This window comes from Lipophrys pholis (assembly GCF_963383615.2).
Source record: "Lipophrys pholis genome assembly, chromosome: 5".
In the NCBI taxonomy this organism is placed as follows: domain Eukaryota; kingdom Metazoa; phylum Chordata; class Actinopteri; order Blenniiformes; family Blenniidae; genus Lipophrys; species Lipophrys pholis.
This window is the reverse complement of record NC_137628.1, coordinates 14206587-14230416: the sequence shown is the minus strand read 5'-3', so window position 1 is coordinate 14230416 and position 23830 is coordinate 14206587. Positions and strand designations below refer to the sequence as shown.

Sequence of the window (23830 nt, the reverse complement as noted above, 5' to 3'; positions counted from 1 at the left end):
TGATGCTTCATCTCCTTCACCCCTGCCTGGGCCTCCCCCACCAACTCCCCCTCGTTCATCTTCTGCCCATTCCTGGGCTGACACCCTCCCTCCCCCCGTCCCCCCTCCGTCTCTCTTTCACCATATGATACGCCTGTGTTGACATGTCTGACGACGGGTCGCTATGGCGACCGTACGTTTCTGCTGACCGCCGCCTGTCTTTGCGTGACAGCGCTGCAGGACGTGCAGCCGGCCGGGCAAAGACCAGGTGAGTCCACTGCAGCGCTGCATGTGCCCCACCGAAACACACCGAGACTTCCTGCGTTACGCAAGCACGCATTCACAAACACAGTGGATGTACTTGAACATTTTTATTTTATATTAAAAATAACATTCATTACAGTAACAGTTGAACAACCAATAATTATATTCTGCAACAATAATTACACTTGAGAACCAGAGGACTTCAAATCCTCCTTTTTTGTTTGTTTTGTTTTAAATAAGTTAAGAAATAAAGTTTTGTTCTTTTCCCCTGGAAATCATTTTCTAAAAGCATTTATACAATACAGTGTTGGCTATAACTGGCTCGCAGCGATCTCTAAAAGCCAGGCCTTTAAGACTTGCTTCAACGTGGATATTCATAGCATGTTATCTAAGCAGGCATTTAGTTGTTATTCCATTCCATTTTGATCTGGCAGTAGTACAAAATGAGTGGGTTATTGATATTTTTCCAGTACATTTAGCTACAGTACACGGTCGAGCACTTCTCTAAGGTCAGTGTAGTATGATCAGTGTGTGGCTACTCCAGTGTTAGATAATGTTAGACGTCTTAGGATAACAGTAAGGTTTGGCATTGAGGCCAGAGCTGAACTTTACAGTTTCCAGTTATCATCCCAGTGTAGAAATTCAGTCCTTGAGCTCCACATTTAGAGTCACAGTCAGATTTTCCAAAGCAGCCAATCAATGGCTGCATGAGGAGACCCCCCCCAGTCCAGCGTTCTTTAGTGCGCTTCCAACAGTCCACCTTTAGCAGGACTTTGTGGCTCAAGTCAATCGAATCCAGTGTTTAGTGTGACCAATGTCCTCCAGCCCACGAGGAATTCATCAGATTGCACTTTCATTTAATCCATATTGCTTGGATCTTCTCTGACACCCCTGGAGCGGGTGACATTTTCTTAACGGTGTCCGCAGCACCGCCACCTCGGCTCCGTCCACAGAGTCTGAACTGTTCCACACTGGAGAATCCTCTTTTGGTTTGTGCCTCCGTGTTCGTTTGGAGAAACGTTTCAGGCCAAAATGTTTTGATTAACTTAATCCCTTCCTGTAGGAGAAACAACAGAAACATTGGTTTAGCAATTTCATTTTCAAATATTTTTAGCATTAAAATATATCATTGGTATTCAAGGCTTTCCATGTCCTTTTTACACAATATTTCAAGTCAAAACACTTAATTTTTACGTTTTCATTTTTTTTTTTTTTTTTTTTTTTTTTTTTTTTTTTTTCTTGCCCTTGTCCTGTTCGGCAGCTTGGGCCAACAATATGATGTGATTGAGAGCCTTCGGAGTCAGAACAGTGTGATTACTGCAAATAATATATGTAGCACAACAAGGATATTGTATGTTATCCCCCTACCCCCTCCCCCCTCCTCCCTCCTCCCTCAACCTTTTTCTCTCTTTTCTCTTCTCTCTCTCTCTTTGAGCGTTCCCCCCCCGGTCGTGTACGGCAGCCATGCCATCTTCTGACGGAGAAGGCAACAGGAGGAGACTCCAGGTCTCTCCCTGTTGCAAGACCAAAAACTGTTCTGACTCCTACGTTTTCATTTTTGAAAAGTTTCACATTTACACAGTAACATTTTGAAAATGATATCTGTTTACATGAAAATGACAAAAACACTGAAAATGATGAAGTTTTAATGTTGGGCAACTAGTGGAGCTGTTGTATATTTTTGAAAATATCGCACACACATACGTGCAGAGAACAATATGCTATAAACATCAACAATGGACCGACGAAAAAGTTGGATTGCTATTATTGGTGACTGTCGAGGCCGCCATTGTTGTTATTGTGGCGCATGCACAGTAGCAGTGTTGGAGAAAAGCTGTGTTTTCCCCTCGTTTACACAGAGACGGAGTCAGAGCGATTTCAAAAATGGCCATTTTTGGTGGCTCCAAGCAACACTGTTGTGCAAACGAACACCCAAAACGCAAGAAAGTTTTGCGATTTCACTTGATAACGTTGTGTGAATGGGGCCTTATTATCAAAGGCCTTATGGTGAAGTCTAACCTATTAAGCTACAATTCTTCAAGAAATAATGTGAACAATATTTGAAAGAGCCTGATGGTGTGAAATAAAGATAATTCTGCTCAAAACACTCCAAATAAAATTGTTGTGGAATCAAGGAGTTGGAAAGATAGAAGTTGTCTCCAGAAGTTGTTTAAATTTCATATTATTTACATGCACTAGTCTGTTTTGTCTTATGATCTGTTTTTGTGTTAGCCGAATTTAGTTGCATTGTCTGTCGACACAAAAAAAAACTGGCCTTCACATATATTTAATTTTTAAGCTGATAAAATGTGATCTCCTCAAAAAAAAAAAAATTACAGTTTTAATCAGATTTTTCTGAAAACCCAGTTCACTGACTTTGGCTCTCAGTGCATAGAAGTCTTCCATTATTGTTTTGACTGTACTTGGAGGACTGTAAAGATAGTCTTCCTCATGAGTTACAGTAGAATTATTACTTAATTGTGTGATTTATAGGCAGATAATTTACTGAAAGCAATTCTAGATGATGCAGACCATGAAATCACGAAAAGGGATAACTGCTGATTGCTAATAAAATCATGAAATGACCAAACATTCATAGCAATTAGCTGTATTTCATTGATGGATATGAACTTCTCCTGTATTTTTAACTTTTGTGAGGCGACCTTGAGGTATCTGCTTCGCTCTCACCTTCAGCTCTACATGATCATGGCTCTCATGGCTGCTTTGCTGATGCGTTTGCGGTGTTTTCTTCTGCGGCGAGGGGAAGCCGGTCTGAACGCTGCTTGACGAGCCAGAGGCGAGGCAGGAGCCACGGTTGAAAATGCTAAAAGAGAAGAGGAGACAGAATTCAATAATTTCCAAGTTGCAGTTGTACCTGTTTCTTTCTTACAGCCTTGAAAACTGCTCCAATCAAAACATCAGCTGGACGACTGGAAAAAACAGACAAATCATGATTTAAATTTGATGTGTCACTTTTGAAAAATAAGTGACACTAATTTATTTGTGTTATTTATCAATTGCTGCCTGAAAGCCTGGTACTGTATACATAGATTTTGGCTAGTCCCTATTCTGGAGAACAAACACAATATGTTGTATTTTACCACTAAATAGATTTCTGCAGAAAAGTCTTTTTGAACCGGCCCAGAAGTTAACATATCATAGCATTGTGCCCTGAACAAATACAAGATTTACTGCTGGAAATTAAGACCGTGACAAAATGCTTCAACACTTTGTTCAACTATATCATTTTTAAATGCAGAACAGCAGTTTAGTAGTTTTTAAAGACGGTTTTGGTACAGAATTAGAATCGTCTCAGTGGGCTGTGAACTAAGCTGACCAAGCATCCTAAATGTAACTTGACATAAAGTTGAACTATTTTAATAAACTCTTTCCCCTTTAGACCACGAAGTTTAAGGAGACTGAAAAATAAAGTTTCTCACATTTTCACTTTCATCTAAATGTTGTCATATAATAATTAAAGACCATGGACCTTCTTTCAGGCATTGAAGGTACAGTATGTAACATTTAATGCACAGAAGAGTATTAAGTGGTGCAAATATTGCTCAGTACCCAAAACTGTCGGTTTGCCAGTGTTTACGTCGCTAGTTAGTTTGCTAACTTCATTAATGATACCTGCAGCCCAACACATTGCCATCATAGAATGATATCACGACTGTGATTGTTAATATTTTTTAAAGCAAAAATCAAATACATAATCCATTTGCTTTGCGATGAGGAAACCACATAATAAAGATACTCATTTGCGACACATACACACAGTAAGAAACTTCACATTTTATGTATAGTGTCGTATACAAATAAAAAATAGGGCTGATTATAAAGTGAAGTATGAACACGAGGTGCGGAGCTTCTCCGTGGCTCTAATTGTACCCTGAGGGCCTCCAGATGACCTTGAAACCTGCATTCAGATTTACGTCGAACTAACAAATTAGTGGGAAGTCCAGTGAATCTGAAGGGCGACGAAGAACGGCAGACGTATGTGCCCATGTTGTTTAGTCGCGTGTGTCCAGCGAACGTCTTCCTGCGTCAGAAGCTCACACTCGTCCTCTGACGCGTTAAAATTGCAACGAGGAGAAATCCAGTGAGCAGCAGCAGCAGGAGGAGTTTGCCTCTCACTAAATCTGTAGTGAGACAATTCTCATCCACAGCGTGTTAATTAAGTCCTGCTGAGTAATTCAGTCCTGCCTGGGGGCTACAGGGCACACATGGAAAAGTAACATCATTTCAATTAGCGATATGACTTAGTGATGTGAAGGATTTCTAATGCTAATTGATTGCAATACTTATAATTAAAATTCCAGGTCAGTTTCACTGCTGGTGTGAAAACAGCTTTCACAGTGTGACGTCAGCAGTCGGGCGCGTCTCACTTAAAGCCGCCGTTCTTTGTTGATTGTTTTCTTGATTACTGTATTTTCATTCTTCTGCGCAGGTGGCAGCTGGAGGCATTGTGTGTTTGGTTGGTCTGTACTGTATGTACAGTCATTCCATTTTTCTTTACACAATACTGTATATTGAAACTGTTTCCTCGAATTTGGCCCTCTTGTTCATTTGATTTAAAGATGACTTCATTTCGTTGTTTTAGCCCAAATTTCTTCCATTTCCAGGTTGTGAAAGCAACAAGTAAAGACTATAGCAATATTTTTTGTCAATTATCAGAATCCGTCACTACTATATAAAGTGTTTTCACCCAAGGTGTGGACTTGTTCATCAAGGCCCTATTTACACGACAAAGTTTCAAGAGAAAATGCATCGTGTTTGCTTTTTCATTTCAGAAAGGTTTGGCTTTTTACATTGCATTATTTTGAAAACGATGTCCATTTACACGGAAACTGCTGAAACGCTAAAAACCACGTAGTGAGCACAGTAGCAGCATTTTCAAACAGTTGTATTTTCCCCTGTTACCACCGACACGGAGTCGGAGCAAGTGCCACCTTGGAAGCCATTTTCAAAAAGTTGCTTTTTCAGTGGCTCCGAACACCACTGTCGTTTAAACAGAAACCAAAAAAACATAGTATAAATGGGGCCTAAGACTGCATGTTCTGTCTGTGCAGGTGTGGGTAGTCTTCTGGTATTCTTTAAATGTCTTTGAATATTCTAGAAAAACTACAGTTTTTACGACCCCTGGCTGGATTTAGTTTAGTTGTGATTATGGATTTTCTGTGAGCACATTTTTTCCTAGGCAGCTAACAGTTATCTGAAAGATTTGGAGGAAATGCTACTCAATAAATAAAGCCCAGCTTCTTGTGATATCAAGGAAGTTGCTCATTTTATCCTTGCCTTTTTTTTCCTAGACACATATCAATCATCTGCACTAACTGGCCAATCTATATATTGATAAAACAGCCAATAAGCTCCCCTTTTCGCTAGTTGTAGGTTGTTTTGATTTTGATTCGTTAAAGTACTGAAACAGATGGATCTTAAAATATCCACCTCCGGAAGCTAAACCATTAGACCACTGGACCGCTACAGCAAACAATAACAGTTTCTGATTTGCATCTCGTGTCCATCAACATCCTTATTCAGGCTCTTATGGTCCTTGCGTGTTCTTCCTGTGCTTGAGTGGGTTTTCTCTGTGTACTTCAGTTTGCTTTCTCTCTAAACACATGGATGTTATTGTATTTCATGCTTGTGAATATGCCAGAAAGCAGGCTGCATTTATGATGACTTCTGGTTGTATTTCTTTAGGATTATATTTGGATTTGCGTTCTGTTTTGTCTGTGGCTAACTGTCATTTGACTGATCTGGAGCACCTGAGCTCAGTGGAGAATGAATGAAAGCTCAGTTTCATGTGAGTGGGGTAATGTCCTTGCCTGCATCAAGGTCCCATAGACGTTTGCATAAGTAGATAAAACATGTTAATCTATTATTCACACTACTGACACCAGCAATCAGTCCCTTTGCTTCCAATGAAAGAACTGAGTAGGACTTTATTTGCAGCAAACTTCACGTTTTTGCAAAGACTCTGAGCCAATTTAGGGCATATTTCCACTTTCAAGAAATATCACGTCATATTTTTGACTCAGATGATCCTTAGGTTGAAACCTTTTACATCAAACCACTGGGCTTACTTCCAAAAACTGCTGCTTCCTACTTATACTAGCCAACGAGACCTTTCAGCGAGGGGGTTTGTACGTTCTCCTTGAGCTGGTGAGCGGTATGTTCAAAGTAAAGATGGAGGGGTGGATGGGCATTTTGTAGCAGTTTTCAATGAGTTTCATGTAAATCTAGACAGTCACCAGATCTTTGTCGGATTATTGTTTTAGATACTTGAAATGAGATACCTGAAATTCAAACCTATATCAATCTGATGAATTTCTAACTGTAAATGGTGACACACACAAAAAAAGTGTTTCACATATTTTCCACAAGAAACACTGACCTTAACATATGCCACCACAATCTGTGATGGCCATTGACCTCTCAGGGGTATTTTGATAAATTACAAGATATAATCACTTGGTATCCAAAAGTTGTATGCCTGTAGTACTTGGATCACAGCTCATGGCAAAAGTAGTGGTACAAACTCCCAACACCTCACCGGCAAGTTCAATATCCACAGAACTCAAAAACTTTTATCCCTCTCTCACACACACATGCTGTTAATATATTTGAGCAGTACCTGTTTTAAACGTGGTGGGCTTTGGTCTCTGCTGAGGATGATGAGGATGAAGATGAGTCTGTACATCCGGCTCCCTCTGTACCATCTCCAGAAGTTTCTGCCTCCTCTCCTCCTCAGTTAAACGACCATCCTCACTCGGTACTTTAGAGTCTTTTTCTAACCCCGGACTGGCCGGATCCCCCCCGGCCACGTCACCGCTGTTAGCGGAGCCGCTCTCCTCCCGCTCGTTCCCTTCTTTCTGACTGACTGTCTCAGTCTCAGTCTGTTTGTGGGGTGTGACCTCTGTATATTTTGGGCTGGTCACTGAGTCTTTTTGAATGGTGGTCGGGGGCTGCGTGGGGGTTTCTCTCACTGTTGGAGGCTGTGTTGGGGTGAATGGTGGGGAGGCGCTGTCCGACTGAGGAGCGTTGAGTCGGTACTGCGTCCTAATCTGTTGGTCCTCGGCTGCTCCTCCTGCTCGGCTGTACTGCTGGGGATAATGTGGCTGATGATGGTACTGATACTGCTGCTGGTACTGTTGCCTCTGCTGGTGCTGCAGCAGCTGCTGCTGCCTCTGTGCGTGATCTGAATGACGCGCTTCACCGTCGCCGTTTGATGCATGGATCTCCTCCCGGCTCCCGTCATACCCACTGCCGTGTCCCACTTGCTGCGTGCTCCCCATGATGCTGTGCTCCGCCCTTGCTTCAGACGGCCAGCTGTTTGACGACCCCAGCAGTCCGGTGATGGGTTGCCGCACCCCCGCCTGCACATGCGGCAGCCCCTGATGCACTCTGGGTTGCGTCCAGTGCACAAGCTGGGTGTAGCTGCCCTGCTGCCACTGCTTCGCCACTGGTTCACGCTCCTCGGAGTGGTAATGCTGCTGGTTGTGCTTCAGGTCGTCGTGGCGATGGAGGTCGGCCTTGGAGGTCTGCGTCTTGGTGGAGGCTGGGTGGAGGGGCCGAGGCAGGTGGGGAGACGGGGGAGGCAGCTGTGGTGGAGGCGGAAGTGGAGGGGAAATGGAGGAGCGAGGAATCACGACAGGCGAGGAGGAAGACGAGGAGGAGGAGGTTTGGCACCTGCAGCTGACGTGATCCTCCACGGAGATGATGGCTTTGTCGTAATGCGCTTTCTTGTTCACATACTGAATCTTTATCACCTTGAAGAACAGATGCAGAGACATCAAAACATTAGTGAACGCACGTCGCTTTCAAAATGTTGCCTTGTGAAAGCGAAACTATTCTGAAACAAAAACGATGTGATGACCAAATACCTGCAGGTATCTGCTGGAGGTGACAGTGGGGACACACTGCAGCAGCCTGGTGTTGCAGCAGCCCGAACACCGCTGCACCTCCACGCACGGAGGCCACAGCAGGAAGTTGGCATTGCGGCGGTCCAGCATGGACCTCGTGACTTCCATTACCTCTGTTCGGACTTTGCAGGCCGCCTGCTGAGCTGGCTGCGCCTCCACTGTTACGAGAGAAGAAGGGTACCATGGTGGCCGTAAATACCCAGATCAAAACACGTAAATCAAACGGGAAGTGACACAAATAGATATGGAAACCTACCAAGACTTCGAATGTAACGACCATGGGTGTGGTTTGTGACGACATCGTGCTTGTCTTCTTCTTCTTCTTCTGAAGATGAGAATTATGAGAGTCAACAAACAGTTCACATGAAAACTAAGAAAAAATGAAGAAAGTCTTTTACAAGTAACCCACATCTGTAAAACACGTGAGACTCTTACTGCAGTTTTTAGCCGAGCTCATTGTTCAGTGCACAAAGGAAGCCATTTTTTCTCCCTCCCACTAAAACAATTAGGCTATTTTCTGCCACAATTTGTCTCGCCGCTGTCAAGAATACTGTTGGGGAGAGACATGAGCTGTTAAATATAGACTGTTCATGGATCTGTGAGCATGTGTGTTTGCACTCTCGCATGTCATCATTTCATACTGTAGCCCCGCGGCCCTAATTATACCCACCGTGTAGATTGTGTGTGTGTGTGTGTGTGTGTGTGTGTGTGTGTGTGTGTGTGTGTGTGTGTGTGTGTGTGTGTGTGTGTGTGTGTGTGTGTGTGCGTGTGTGCGTGTGTGCGTGCGTGCGTGCGTGCGTGCGTGCGTGCGTGCGTGCGTGCGTGCGTGCACACAAGGTGTTATTTGCTGCTTGATAGCTCTAATTAACGGCCTGCTGCAGAACCTTATTCTTCTCAATAGCTACTTTCTTATTTTATCTGTGCATTTATCGATGTTTAACTGTTTGTTGGGACTGATTCCTTCACTCCCCCTTTATGTGTTAAAATGTGGCCAATTCATTGAAAGAACAAAAACTTAGAAGGCCGACCATCCGAATTGTCAATGAATTCCCCAAATCAAACACAAGAACACTGAGTGTATGTTAGATACTGTTGTTGGGAAGCAGGCATCTCGTGCTAAATGACATCAAAACATTGCGGTTGCTGTGAAACAACACTTAAGAAAGACTAGTAAAATGGAGGGGAAAACCCCTCAATTAATCCACATTCAGGCAAATTCAAAGCTACTGTTGTTTGCATGCAACATTGCGTCATTCAACTGCATCACACTGTATGAAAACATCATCATCATAGTGATATGTTTTTACATTTAGATATATTATACTAGCATTATAGTAAAAGCTAGAATGTAGAAAACTGGTGTAAAAATTCCATTAGGATACTGTACAATGATGATTCATTGATTGCTTGATACTGTTTTTGTCTCTATTTGCGATCAAACAATCTCCACCAGTTAAAGTAGTTGGCCAGTTTCAATGAATGTGGTTGTGTTGAAATTGTCTGTCATTTAAAAGGGTTTGTCCTCTCAAATGTCTATTTTTCTTTGTTATTTGGAGTTTGCTGGTGCTATGTCAATATATTTTAATTAAACTGAATTGTGTCAGGTTGTTTGATGGGACATATTGTGTGTTTCTTTAGTACCTCTAGGCTTGTAGTTGATGATACAGTGCTGTCTCATGATGAACTGTTGGTAACGGCTATATATATATTTAGAACTGGGAGTGCATACGTTTACGTGAACTGGTGGATTTCTTAAAACCATTGTCATTCCACATATAATAACAATGAACATGTTGGTGATGCAGGTTCCAAATTACAAACACATAATGCTGCAGTGGCTAAACTGGTTGAGGAGATGTTCCCATACAGACAAAAACCAACAGGTTTTTCAAAAAAAAAAAAAGGCAGACGAAGACTTCCTAATACATTTACATAGCTGTCTTTTATCTATTTACGTTAGCCAATAGGTTTTCAGGCTTAAAGAACAATGCCATTTATATAGTTGAATTGATACCTTATTCACTCATGTGCTTCAGTTCTCAATGAAATTCCTTGATCTCCAAAACAGCCAGCCTACGGCCCAAATGAAAACTTCTATTCTGGATAAAAACACAGTTTGAGTCACTTCCTTGTGACCTGCTTCTGAGCCTCGTTCCCCCTGCTGGTTCCTCTCTGTGGCCGCTGTTACGTCACTCTGTTAGTATGCATTATGATTTGATCAAAGGGTTGTCTATTAATATATGTATGTGTGACTTGGCTCCTCTGAAAGATACGGTTCTAAATTTTTTACCGACATGCCGATACAGCGTGCGTGGGTTTGTTTGGGTTCTGTTCTGGGGCGGCGGTGCAGAGAAGGACACGGGGCTTTTTCTGTCACAGGAATGGAGGCTTCCATTATTCAAACCCCGGCTCAGGGATCCGGAGCAGGAGAACAATGCGGTGACCTTGCGTTGGGACTTTCTTTCCCTCCAGTTTAGTTTTACCAACACTCAAGGTCAGTGTTGCTTTCTCTCATTAGGCTGCTTCATCACTCTTGCTGCTGCCTCTGGTAAATATTGCTTCAGCATGGTGCTTGGCATGTGCGCTGATCTGCTCTTACACTACATTCCTTCCTCAGGGCTCAGTAGTCACACCCACATGCCTACCTCCTACACATCTGTCTTATTAGTGTGTGTGTGTGTGTGTGTGTGTGTGTGAGAGTGTGTGTGTGCGTGTGTGTGTGTGTTCATTAGTACCTATTGTGCTGGTTTCCTGCTGCAGCAGCAGCTTCAGGTCTTCTACAGAGGAGATGGGGGAGTTCCTCACCAGGTCCACCAGTGATGAAGGGAGCGGATCGCCCTGTAAGAGGCAGACACGGACAGTTGTAATGTGCTGTTATCTCATTTGGATACAGCTGTTACAGTGAGCTAAGTCAATAAATATTTAGGCGTGTTTGAAGTGAAGTGAATCTGTAGCAAAGTCCCAGTCCAGCAGGTGGATCTGCCACACTCTGCACAGCAAATACAACCGTGCTATCGTTGTTTTTGGCACTCAAACAACAGCCCTTGGTGTTGTTAAATACTTCAGCAATTGTGTACACCGAAAGAGCCTAGCTCTTGATAAACTGCCTGAAGTTATTAGGTAATGATTGATCATGGCAGTTAATAGATGTGGTTTCAAAGGGGTCAGGTTCTTCCACTAGGGCTAGAAAGTAAAAATGATGGTCACCTCTAGTAAATCAAGCATTTACAGTGAAAGCAAAACAAGTCAGACAGATCCCAGTCACGAGAAAATATAAAACAGGACAAAATCAAGATAGACGACAGAACTATAGTCAAGATTTTTCTTCCTGTAACCATTGTTTGAGACCAATGTTAAATCAAAAGCAAGCACAAAGTTTGAAAAGGGTATGTACAGTGTGTAAAGAAACTTAGGATACTTGACATGATATCATATATGACCGCAATCCTTTTTCCATGGAGGCAACTGCATTTCCTCCTTATCCTACCAACCCCCTTTTATGAAACCCAATTTGCCAAAACATTCAAATGAAACCAAGCAAACCCGCTTTCACCAACATACAAAAGCAGGAGCATTGAAAATAAAAGCAATCTGCAGTTTCCAAAAGTTTTTTCTTCAAGGAAGTGTCTTATTGTGGTTTTTGTTGTTATGGGAACATATGATCTGAAAAGGGTCTCCAATTTAGAAACTACTGGTCTTTCTATTATTACCATGACGAGAATGATCATGGAGGACTATCTCAAGACCTCTTCAATATTCCTACATGCGTGTCATTCTGGAGAAACAACAACAGCCAAATGGGCCCAAACACATTAAAACACCACAGATTCTTGAAGTTAGTGTTAGTCTAAGTTAGTCTAGTTAGACTGTGATGGAAGCTTAAGAGCTCTACACAAGTGTAAGTTCAACTTTGGTCTATACGAGTTTGGATCAGACCTTTATTCACACGTTTCTTGGGAAAATAACATGTTCGTGAGGGGGAAAAATGCTTAAGTAAACCAATTCAATTCAATTTCCTTTATAAAGTACAAAATACTTCACAGTATAATGTGAAAAGTATGGGTACTAACATAGAACCCTGTGGAACTCCATGTTTAACTTTGGTCTGAGCTGAAGGGTCATCACTAACATGAACAAAGTGGAAATGTAAGTAGTTTAGTTGGTTTTTCATTGAAGTTGCCTAAAGACCATGACATGAGTGTACTCAAGGGGTTCATAGGGATGAAGCCATTAAAACTTGGAAAACTAAATGTTTAATCTTTGCAGGATGTCTTGTTCCAATTAAGATTATTCTGGAGTATTGAAAGCCAGCTGAGAATATACAAAGATTTGAAAAGCAGAAGCAGAAAGACAAAAATACAGCCAAGTTCGTGTGTGTATTATCTTTATCTGAGTCCTTGATCTCCAGTCAAAACTTGCTCCAGTTTCACTTCCTCCTTCAAAGGAAATGCTGGTTGTGATTGGTGTTTTCTGCCGCTGTTTTCACCCTCTTCTTGTCTGTTTACCCACAAACACCATCTGATGTGAGGCAGGGCAATTAGCCTCTCCATTTCCCTCTCTCATTCTCACTTTCTATCTATGTGTTCCTCTAGTTCAGCTGCAGTTCATCAGTCTGAATTGTGCTTAAGATTGAAGCCATCAAGGAAAATGTTACTCTTTCAACAAAAACCTAATTGGAATAAGCAAAAAGAAAGTTGCGAAATAAAGTATAAGAACACAAAACTTCCAAAATGTCATGATATCGTCTAACAAAAGTTATGTAATCTGTTTGATTATCACTCAAGACAGAAGAAATGTGAAAATCTAATGAAGCTTTAATGAATTCAGAGGCAGGGATACATTATGGATTGAGGGTGGTCGTTTTTTTCAGGGAAACTCCTTTTTCCAGATCAAAGGCTGATGACTCAGAAAGCTGTGGCACTTTTTGCTTTGGTTGGCTGTAAGTTGATACAATCTGAGAGCAGTTGGAACAACACTTGATACAGTCACATGCCAGAAAGATGCCAAAACAAATTAAGGAGGGTTAAGGATATGAGAGAGAGAGCGAGAGAGCGAGAGAGCGCGAGAGAAGAAATAACAGAGAGAGAGAGAGAGAGAGAGAGAGAGAGAGAGAGAGAGAGAGAGAGAGAGAGAGAGAGAGAGATTACTGATCTTCTCACTTAGATAATTATACAGAATTTATGAGCACGGATGTAACATCTTTACAGTATCTTAAGTAAACATTTTGCCCGCAGCAGTGATGGTAGGTAGAGCAGATAAAACAAGTCTTCAGCTTAGAAACGTGGGTACTCAGGGGAGATATAAGCAGGGTGAGGGATACATGCCCCCTCTGGACAAAACACATCAAATTACTGAATTTTTAAATCCACATGAAGCAGCGGAGAGAGTGAACACTATATCCAACATTGAAGTCTCAAGCTAAGTCTCTGGTTATAGATGCAAATGCAAATTAAATCTTCTATTTATTTGTAATTTGTTTAAATCAGAGCTCATCTGTTTTTCCTCCTGTGGTTTTATGTCTCCAAATGTTCCAAGTTTCTAAATATTTCCATGGAAAATGTACTGAAATTGACTTGCATGCCACCTCGTAAATGTCTCTCGGTGTCTGTGTGTGGTTTGTTTGCCTGGACATAAAACGTTTATTTTGAATTTCACACCAATAAGTATATATTCAGCTGTACAAAAACAGTAACTCTGACCGAACCACAGTTCATATAATGAGACAATTTATCTATTTGGAAAAGTGAACCTGCAGTGCGATTATACTTGTCTACCGGTGTAGTTTGGTTGGAAATGAGAACGCCATCCAATGAAATTGACCTCTTTAGAAAGGAAACTGCTAAAACTGCATTAGCCTTGTATCAAAAGATGATTTGACACCAATTTCTGAGGGTCCTTGAAAATCGGTTAGCCATGTAATCACCTGCTGAGGCAAAAAGCAAAGTGGAGATAACAATATAAAGATAGAATTTTCTTTTTTTTTTTACTTTTATGTGAAAAGCCAAAAAACATCACCTAGTAGCTTAACTTAAGCAAAGCTCTCAAATGTGACTGCAAAAACTCACTTTCGGTAAAAACGTCAAACAACATAGTGATGGCAATCTGTTGCTCTCATTTTCTGGCCATCTACAAGAGGAGAACTGTCTGCCCGGGTGGATTATTTGTACTTGTGTTACACCACAGTGTTGCACCAAGGGCAAAAATATTCCTCACTTCTGTGCAGCTCATCAAGTGAACCATTGTTCTATATTTTGCTGTTATTTGTGTCAGCAGATGAGCGTTTCTCCAGACCGTGATACTTGTAACGTCTATCTGGTGCAATATGACGACAACTCAAATGATGTTGCATGTAAGATGAGTTACTTTGGCCACCTGGGTGCATTTAATGCAGAGAATGTGAGGAAATTTAAAAAAAACAAAAAAAAAACACCTAGCTATGGCTTTACAGGACTGCAATGGTTAGCTGTGTTAGAGTTTCCATGTTTTCCCCGTGCACCCGTGTTAAAGTGGTAAAAAAAAAAAAAGATAAATAACTTTTGTTTAAAAACACTTTACTTATAGCAATCGCCGAACCACATCTTTTTTTTGTATTCGCCATAAAGCAAAGTTAGTATGAGCACTTCCTCAATCCAGCGCATTCATTGAATTGACTCATTTTTCGCAATCTCAACCTTCTTCACATCACATTCACCCATTTGTACACACATTCACACACGTCATGCAAATTACCCACACACCGTTGAGAGAACAAATGGGCATTGCAAAGTGCGTGATCGGAACCCCAACTTTGGGATATGAATATGATGCACTCTACCAACTTGGACGTTATGGATCCTTATGAGCTGTGCAGGAACTTTTTCATAATAAGCTTCAGCAAAAACAAGGACATTTTCTATATGGATGACAAATGGTTGGAACAATAATCATTTACTGACAGCAATTCACACATACAATAGGTGAGGCATTAATCTACTTTAAGTATTCCTACAATACAAAACTTTGGAGCTTTGAGACCTTTGCTAAACTTTGCTTTATGGTTTCCTATATTGGGTCACGTCATAATTACCAACGTCTCAAGAGTACAGCAGAAATCTTACCCTCAACAGTGCTTATACTTTGTCTCACACCCTTCTTATGCTTTTCATATTATAAAAACTCTTCTTGTGCTAGTGACGTGCTTGTACTTTCAAATATGTGCCTGATCTTTATATACAGCTTGCAGGTGTAGTTACTGTAACTACAAGTTATTAGATAAATTTAAATGATCTCCATTAGACATACAATACATTTTTTTTGTAAATGTCTTTTTCATTAATACGATGGATAGCATTATCATCTTGTTATTTAATTTCACTATGATTTCTTCTCATAAGTTAAAAGGGGAGTTTGTCCTCAAACTGAAAACCAATATACATTTAAGTTATTTCAACAGCAGAGGTCAATAATGAAGATTTGGTAGAAATGATACTATAAGTCTGTATAATAAGTGTGAATAAGATAATCAAGATAACCAAATTGGTCTATCTTTTTATCTTTCTGAGGATCTTCATTCGCTACATTTTCTCGTCTAGTTTTCTCTTCTCTCGTCTGTCTGTCTGCTTTCTGGGCGGCGATGGCTCAGGACACCTGGATGACTTTCACGAGCCACTGGCTGACCTACTTAAGCAAACACACACACACACTCAAACACACACACATTCACAAGCACACACACGCCCCCTCTTTTCCAATTTATCCTTCACATTCGGATGCTTAAACACTTAACTGTTTGTCCAATTCTCCTCACACACACACACACACACACACACACACACACACACACACACACACACACACACACACACACACACACACACACACACACACACACACACACACAGTTTTCACTCTGCAACAAGCTATCATTACGTTGACAGTGCTGATCGTAAACACACACATGGATGCATGCAAACCCACACCTACATACAAATTAGAGAGTGGAACACACAGACAGGAAACAGCTGACCACATGAACAAACAACAAATTGCTGGTTAAGAAAAAGAAATGGACAACATGCTAATAACAGTGGTTTGAGGAGAAAACTCCTCATGTGGAGCTCTCTCAGAAGGTTTGACATGTTTCATATCAGACGATGCATGAGGTGTGTAAATGAGTGTATGTGTCATGAAGACAGTCTGGTAGGATGTCATGATCTACATGCATGTTAACACACACACACACACACACACATTCATGAAAACACACACAGACACAGCATGGGGCCTTGGAGGAAGCCTGGAAGGCAACGAGATTGTTTGGAATGTTTGAGGATAAAGGTGAAATGTAATGGAATGTAATTTATGGGGCCAGCTGACAGCTCACACACACACACACACACACACACACACACACACACACACACACACACACACACACACACACACACACACACACACACACTGTACAATGTAAAAATCACATAAACTGTAAATCTAAGTATCTGGGTGACTCATAATCACACCGCACTGTCACAACACATACCTTCTTCTGTATTACGTGGCGCGCTGCCAGCGTACAGCTGCTGCATTACACACACACACACGCACACACACACACACCTCAGTGGGTTTAAACACAAAACCAATAGCAGAGGTGGGAGACCTTCAGCGTCAACTAGCTGCAGGGATGGGGCTACGAAGGAAAGACGCTGAAAGGAGAAGAGTGGGGACACTAGTTGTAATTAAAGTGTCTTAAAGTAAAGCACTAAATCATGTGTGTAACTGCATACAGGTACATGAAAGCTAGGAATTAGCTAACCATCCATTCAGAACACAGACAGGACGGTTTAAGTCAGTGATTTTCACACAATTTTCCATGATAATATGTCCCCATTATAGAAATTTTTGCCAATCAGCCACAAGCCAGACCAAAACAAAATAAGCCAACGTTAATCCAGACGTTCCAATTTATAAGTTTGTGATTCACACTGTGAGTGTTTTATATCCAGATGGATCTTGCACAATTGCTACATCCATGGCAAACCCATTCCCCACATTCACGTCACGTCATGTAATTCTACTGCATTAAATTCAGTTTTGCGCAACACTTTGATATATTGTAGTTTGCACACTTTATATTCACACGCTTTTCTGCAACTCCAAACTGGTTTAAAATGATAGAACATCATGTGTCAATGAGGGAGAATTATACTTATGTGGATGGACTATTATAACAAATTAAAAACTTTGAGGAAGATTTATTATAAACTACTATATAGTTCCCAATGGACACAGTGCAGTGCGATGTTAAGAATTAAAAAACACTTCAAAAAAAATTTAATTGACTGTTGTTTATGCATTTTTGCACCCACCATATTTTACCAAGTAGTGAGGTTTGTTCTTTCTTCGTGCACTCCACATCTTTGAAAAAGAGGGGTGCTCTTCTATTAGGCGATGTGCTATTGGGAACCATAACGGTAATAATAAAGACAGATTTATTGTTTTTGTGTTCCAGTCATTGCAAAATGTGGCATTCCACAATGAAAAGAAGCTGCAGTTTGGGAAAACATATCAATGCACTGCAGACAACTGCATGCATGTTAATCCTCATCACTTTAGACTACGGGATCTTTTTTAGCTTAAACTTGTGAACGAACAAAAGGTAGTTGAGATTTCTATTAAACCACCAAGTCCCAGGAGGATATGGACTGGGAGTCATGACACTCTGGAGGCAAACACTGTTGTTATTGTTCATCTAGTCTCACATTTGCAGAGGAATTATTTACTGCGACCGTGGTGTTCATGCAGTAGCAGCATTTTCAAAAAGTTACACTTGTCGTGTAAACGGACACCAAAAATGCAATGAAAGTTTTCCATTTTCATTAGAAAATGTTGTTGTGCAAACCGGGCCCGAAGGTTTAATGAGCAAAATGTCAATCTGATTCACTAATAATGTAAAAATGAGCGCTATACACAAGAATATTTCATTGAATCCCACTCTCAAATAAAATATAAATGGAAAACCCAATTTATAATATACAATGAAGGCCGGTTCATGATTCATTTCCACAATGATAAAAAGTCATTGTCGTCTGCCAAAATACACAATGATTAATAAGGAAAACAGTCTCAGGCGGATAAACTATCACCTGCTATATTTAGTGACTAGATAGAATTCCAAGCTAGCTGATACCATTAGTTACATACCTGCAGCAGTTCCAAGCAAAAACACCTTCTGACTATGAGGAGTCTATAAGTAAGCAGTTCACTGCTCTCATAAGCTGTATACAAAAGCCTTACCTTGTCTCCAAACTCATGCAAACTATTGTGAGGAGTTAATATGTGCAACTACTTCTGAAATTGCATGCTATGTTTAAGATTGCAAATGAAAGAAACTGGCTCAGCTCCCTGCAGATACGCTCCTCTTATTGTGATAAGAGGCATTTACTCAGCTGGATTATGTTTGCAGACTTTATCATAAAAGGTCAGCTTTTTTTTCCTCAAATTATAATGTTGTGATTTTCCTTAATTGAGTTTTTACACCAATTTTGGATTTATTTGCCATATTGCTCTGGTACATTTGATAACTTCCTCCACCAACATGGATATGATACAATTTCCAACAGGTTTGTTTTCAATTAAAAAAGCCCAACACTTCATTTAAATACTCCTGTTTGTGCAACTGCAAAATGCATGCAAACTCAAAGAACAATCTACTTGCATTAACGTACAATTTAGCACGTTTCCTGCAGGATGGAACTGAATCAGCACTGTGCGCCACTGCGCAGCTCTAACTGCACAGAGGCCTAAACCTCTGCAGCACATATGTCCACTAACACGTACGCAGCAACACTCGAGCCGTGCATCCAAATGTGCACGTACACAGACACACACACACACACACACAGCTACACGGGCACAAAGTCCCTTAAATCCCCGGCAGATTAGTTGTTGTTCTTATGTAAAATGGATCAAGCCACCAGGCAGCAGCAAATCATCCCGGCACCGCTCGCACAGACAATAGTCAGAGACCCGTTCAAAAGCCTCCATCAGCAGCGCTGCTGGTTAGAAGAGCAGATGACGGATGAGCTGACCCCATGTGTGAGTGCTTTTGTGTATCCCACTACAGATCCATTTAAGTGGATTTAAAAATGAACTGTCACCAGCTGCGAATGTGTTGCGTGCGTATTTTACGACGTATTGTGTAAGCACCAACTGGATTACACACAACTGCTGGTGTAAAATGAGTTCTGCCTCATAAAGCATCACAATATTTTCTGGTTGTACTTATTGCGCTGACCTTGGTGACCCTTCAGATTCACAAATGTGCTGAGTAATCTCTGTGAGACAGATGCGGCTGAGCTACAAGTTGAATGACGTCTTTGTTTTTTTGGGGGGGGGGGTTTGCCACCAGCGCAAGAAACATCGTGACAAGTTGAAGATTAGAGAGTCACGGAGGACTCGCACGTCGACCTGACGAAACTCAGGTCAGATGGCAGGTCAGTGTTCATCTAAAACATACCAAGACGTCCAAAGCGGCGCCTTAAGCTGCAGCTGAATTCACTGTGTGCACGAACAGGAGTGTGCTAATGGCTTTCCCGTTGGAGATACAAACTGAGGGGTCACCGGTTTGATGGCTGTGACAGCTCATGTCAACCCAATGACCAAACTGCCCCAAAATAAATAGAAAAGAGTTAAAATATCAATAAGTCAGAAAAAGCATCAGGTACTTATTTGTGTGACATCTATTATTAAGAATCAATACAAACGTGCATCAGAAAGTCAAAAGTTTTTTGTTGTGTTTCTTTGGAGGTTCATTGGATGTTGTCTAACGACACATTCACGTGGTAGCCTCAGCCAGCTGGTCCAGGCGTCGTTTATACCACAACGTTTTTGAGTGAAAACGGAAAACTGTCCTGAGAGACGCTACAATAGTAACGCACAGTGACTCGGATAAGTAACTTTAATCTGATTACTGGTTTGGAAATAGTAGCACTTTAGATTACTCGTTACTGAAAAGACTGTTCTTATGAGAGTAACGCGTTACTAATTAACGTCTAAACCCAGCTCACTGCTTAAAACCTGAAAAGTCAGAAATATCGTGAGGCCCCGCTTTCACGGGCTGTATTCATACTGAAAATCAGGATCAAGAGAGCTTATGCCATTCTCTTCAACGAGAGGTTTCTCCCTGAGCTCAAGCCACTAATTCACCCAACAAGCTTGTCTTTAGACTGTGAAGGAAGCTGGAGGACTTGGAAAATAGGCACAAATGCTTAAGGAGAACATGCAAACTCCACACAGAAAGACTGAGCCAGAGTCTTCTTAAACAAATCAAATGCTTTTCTGATGTTTATAAAGTCAGAGAAGCTTTTGGATGGTAGTCGACCAGTTGTACGTCACTTTGATTAAAATAATTTGCAGAAATCTGTGTTTTCTTTGTTTTATTTTTGCCTTGCAAAACTGGAAAATGGCTAAACTTTATGTAGAAAATCAGAAGCTTTCACTGCAGTATTAATGTGTACATACTGCATTGTATGTCTGGAGATTACTTACAGAAAGTGGTTTTGAATGCAGTCTTTGCACATAGAAAGATCCCAAATATGTCACTGAAAACAAGGGTTTGTGATTTTAATCATGGCTAGTTACTTCATAGACAGCAGCCATCACCAATGAGTTTTTGTTACCTTAACGCAAATGTTATATTATGTAAATGTGTTCTTCAAAGAGGTGACGCATTACAAAAACCTCAGATGGGTTTCTGGAAGGGAACAGCAACATTTAGTGTTACTTAAATGGAAGAATAAAGGGTTTATTTGGAGTAACGCTCAACCACCTGACCAACAAGTGTTTAATAATATACTGTGGTAAAAACTAGAGTGTGTGAAAGTCTTGCAAAGGAAAAACCACAAAACTTTGTGTCCTGATGACATTTTCAAATGACCTGAATCACTGGTACAATGCAGCCAAATACCTTTGAATGTTTTACCAACTCTCCTTGACCTTCATCTGGTGTGAACGTGCAGCTTGTTCTCTTTTCTACATTGCTGTTTACGTAAAAAGCTGCGGCGAGAGTCTGCAAACTGCACCTCATAAATCCTTGAAAAACGATTTCAGCACTGAGGCGACAACAAGACCTGTTCTGGTGTGACAGTCAAAACAGCCCCAAGGAGTGATTGATGGATTTCTGCTCCAGTCATTTAAGTCTGGATGTTGGGCAACTAGCCAATACGCCCTGTCTAAACCCTCCTGTTACACCAGGACTGCTCCATAAAACACCTCAGGTAAAAATCACTGGTGTGAAACACAAAAATCAACCGCAGAGATAAACAAATTGCACTTACAGAGAAAGCTTGGGAGTCACTGAGGGAAATCTAAACACTCAAATAATGTCTCCTCTCTCTCTCTCTCTCTCTCTCTCTCTCTCACACACACACACACACACACACACACACACACACACACACACACACACACACACACACACACACACACACACACACACACACACACACAGTGTCAGATGTGTTAAACTGTAACAGACACATCCACCACACTGTGGAATCACCTCAGGGGAAGATGTGTCAGAAGCTCCTAATGAGCAGCGGAAACTCTCACCAGGCTGGATATCACACCAGCTTGTAGCTGTCATTGTAAATGTGACATATCTCACAATAAACACAGAGTTACAGCAGTTTTTCCATGGTCTGTCAACATAAATTATCTTCACAGAGCTTCATCCAGATGTGTTTGTGTTAGAGAAGATCAGAATCCATGCGAAGAGAAAGGGGGCATCCAAACCATCGAACATTTAAGACCAACCCTTATGTGTATTTGTCCTTTTCTTTATTCATACATCTTTCTATCAGGTAAACTAGAGACGTAGTATAAATATAAACAGGGTTTTTGGCTTTGAAACAAGGTGAAATATATTTAGCTCATGAAATCAAATTTAGCAAAAGTTAGATGAAATTGATGATTTTAAATAAAATACAATTGCAGCATTAATTGGAAATCATAGAGGGGGGAAGGCAAATGAGGAAATTACCATTTTAAACTGTATGATGATAAGCACGTGTGTCAATAATTTACACATAAAGGTCTTATCCAGCCCAGAGTGATGTAATAGTGAAAACTGGTCCTTACAAATTACAGTGACTTCAGCCTCTGGATCACTAAATATTAATTCCCATGTTATTAATTCATTTATAAGCATTAAATCGGACTGTGCACTCTGAGTCACTGCTGGTTGGTGTCCCCTGGCCGGCTGTAGGTCACGCACGCTCTCCGGTGCGTACTCCGGGTCTTACCTCAGCGCTGCCGATCCGCAGACGGGCCGCCAAAAGCGCAGCCAGCAGCAGCAGCAGTAGGACCCAGGACCTCATGTTGCCGCCCAGCCTGAGGAGTCGCAAGCGACCGGCTGGGCATTTAGCACCTCGGCGTCCAATCCCCCGCAGGCAGCACCGAGCCTCGTCCTCAGCCCGCCGTGCACTGCGCGCACCGTTCAAGTGTGTGTCACTGCCTACGAGCGCCGCTTGTCCAAATGTTTGCTCACGGGTGACTCACACGCAAGCGAGACGTCTGAACTCCGTCCACACGGCTTGTTTTGAGACGTGAAGGGTCGCGCGGCAAGTGCGTAAAAGCACAGCGCGTCCCAACGCACGACGGCGCGCACAGCCGCGCAGTTTCTCTCAGATCAGAAGACTCCTAACGAGCCCCTCGATCAAAAGCGTGCGTCAACATGTGCCAAAATGCTTAAATGTTTCCACAGAAGATCCCTCTCAGGAATGATCAGATTGTAAACTCCCGACTCCTATTACATGAAAAATAAAAATAAAAATGCATCTTTCTGGTGACCACAAGCACCTTGCATCTCCAAAAGGTCCGTGCGCAAAAGTTGCTTCACCTTGGAATGAAGGAGTTCCGTGCGTAATTCTCTGGATACTCCGCAGAATGTTCTCATCTCAGCAAACAGCGAATCGCCTGCGTGTGTAATCTACGCATCTTTTTTCTATATCTATAACCGACTTCCTATTTATCTCACACTTGTATGTGCGTCCTTGTCCTTTCTCTCAGAGCTCATCCGTTTGGTTCAGCTTGTTCTCGCCACTCTCGTCTCTCCTCTCTGGCTGCGTCTGGAGCAGTATGCAGCTTTTCCTAACAGGAGCAGGGCCTCCCTCCTCAAGTTTTACGCATCAAGTGAGAGTGTGAAAGATCGAGTCAAACCGGAACTTCAACTTCAAAATAAGGAAAACACGGGCATTGAATTGTCGTTTTTATACGAGCACTGATTCTAAAACGGCTCTTGACGAATACACACAAGAATAAAACTGTGTTTCATGTTGTTTATAAAAAAGAGAAGAGAAGAGAAGAGAAGAGAAGAGAAATACCCAAGCACTATTTACAAGATATTAACTCCACATATACCTAAATATGCAATAATTTTGTAAATAAAATGTTAATGATCAACTAAAAAGTTGTAATACGTTTATAACAGTGTAATACATTAAGTCAATGCTGTGGTGATAGTACAAAATGACTTTACTTGGAGGGTTCTGCCAAAAGTGTCTATTTCCACTGTATATACTTGACACTGGTCCCTGAATTTGCTCCAGGAGACTTTTCCTGAAGGAAGGAAGGTTTTACCACCTCCTTGTTCCCTTTAAGGGAACCTAAACGCCCAT

General features: G+C 41.4%; 1 protein-coding gene across 1 annotated transcript; it reads right to left on the bottom strand.

Annotated features, from left to right (window-relative positions):
• Positions 1 to 330: 330 nt before the first annotated feature.
• LOC308109487 (uncharacterized protein) lies at positions 331 to 23273 on the bottom strand. The gene is made up of 7 exons (XM_080463066.1): positions 22457 to 23273; positions 10907 to 11009; positions 8428 to 8496; positions 8133 to 8329; positions 6884 to 8018; positions 2932 to 3067; positions 331 to 1300 (listed from the first exon to the last, which is right to left on the bottom strand). Exons 1-6 carry the CDS (start codon positions 22529 to 22531, stop codon positions 2940 to 2942), a joined length of 1707 nt encoding a protein of 568 aa, XP_080319192.1. The 5' UTR covers positions 22532 to 23273; the 3' UTR covers positions 331 to 1300; positions 2932 to 2939.
• Positions 23274 to 23830: the final 557 nt, after the last annotated feature.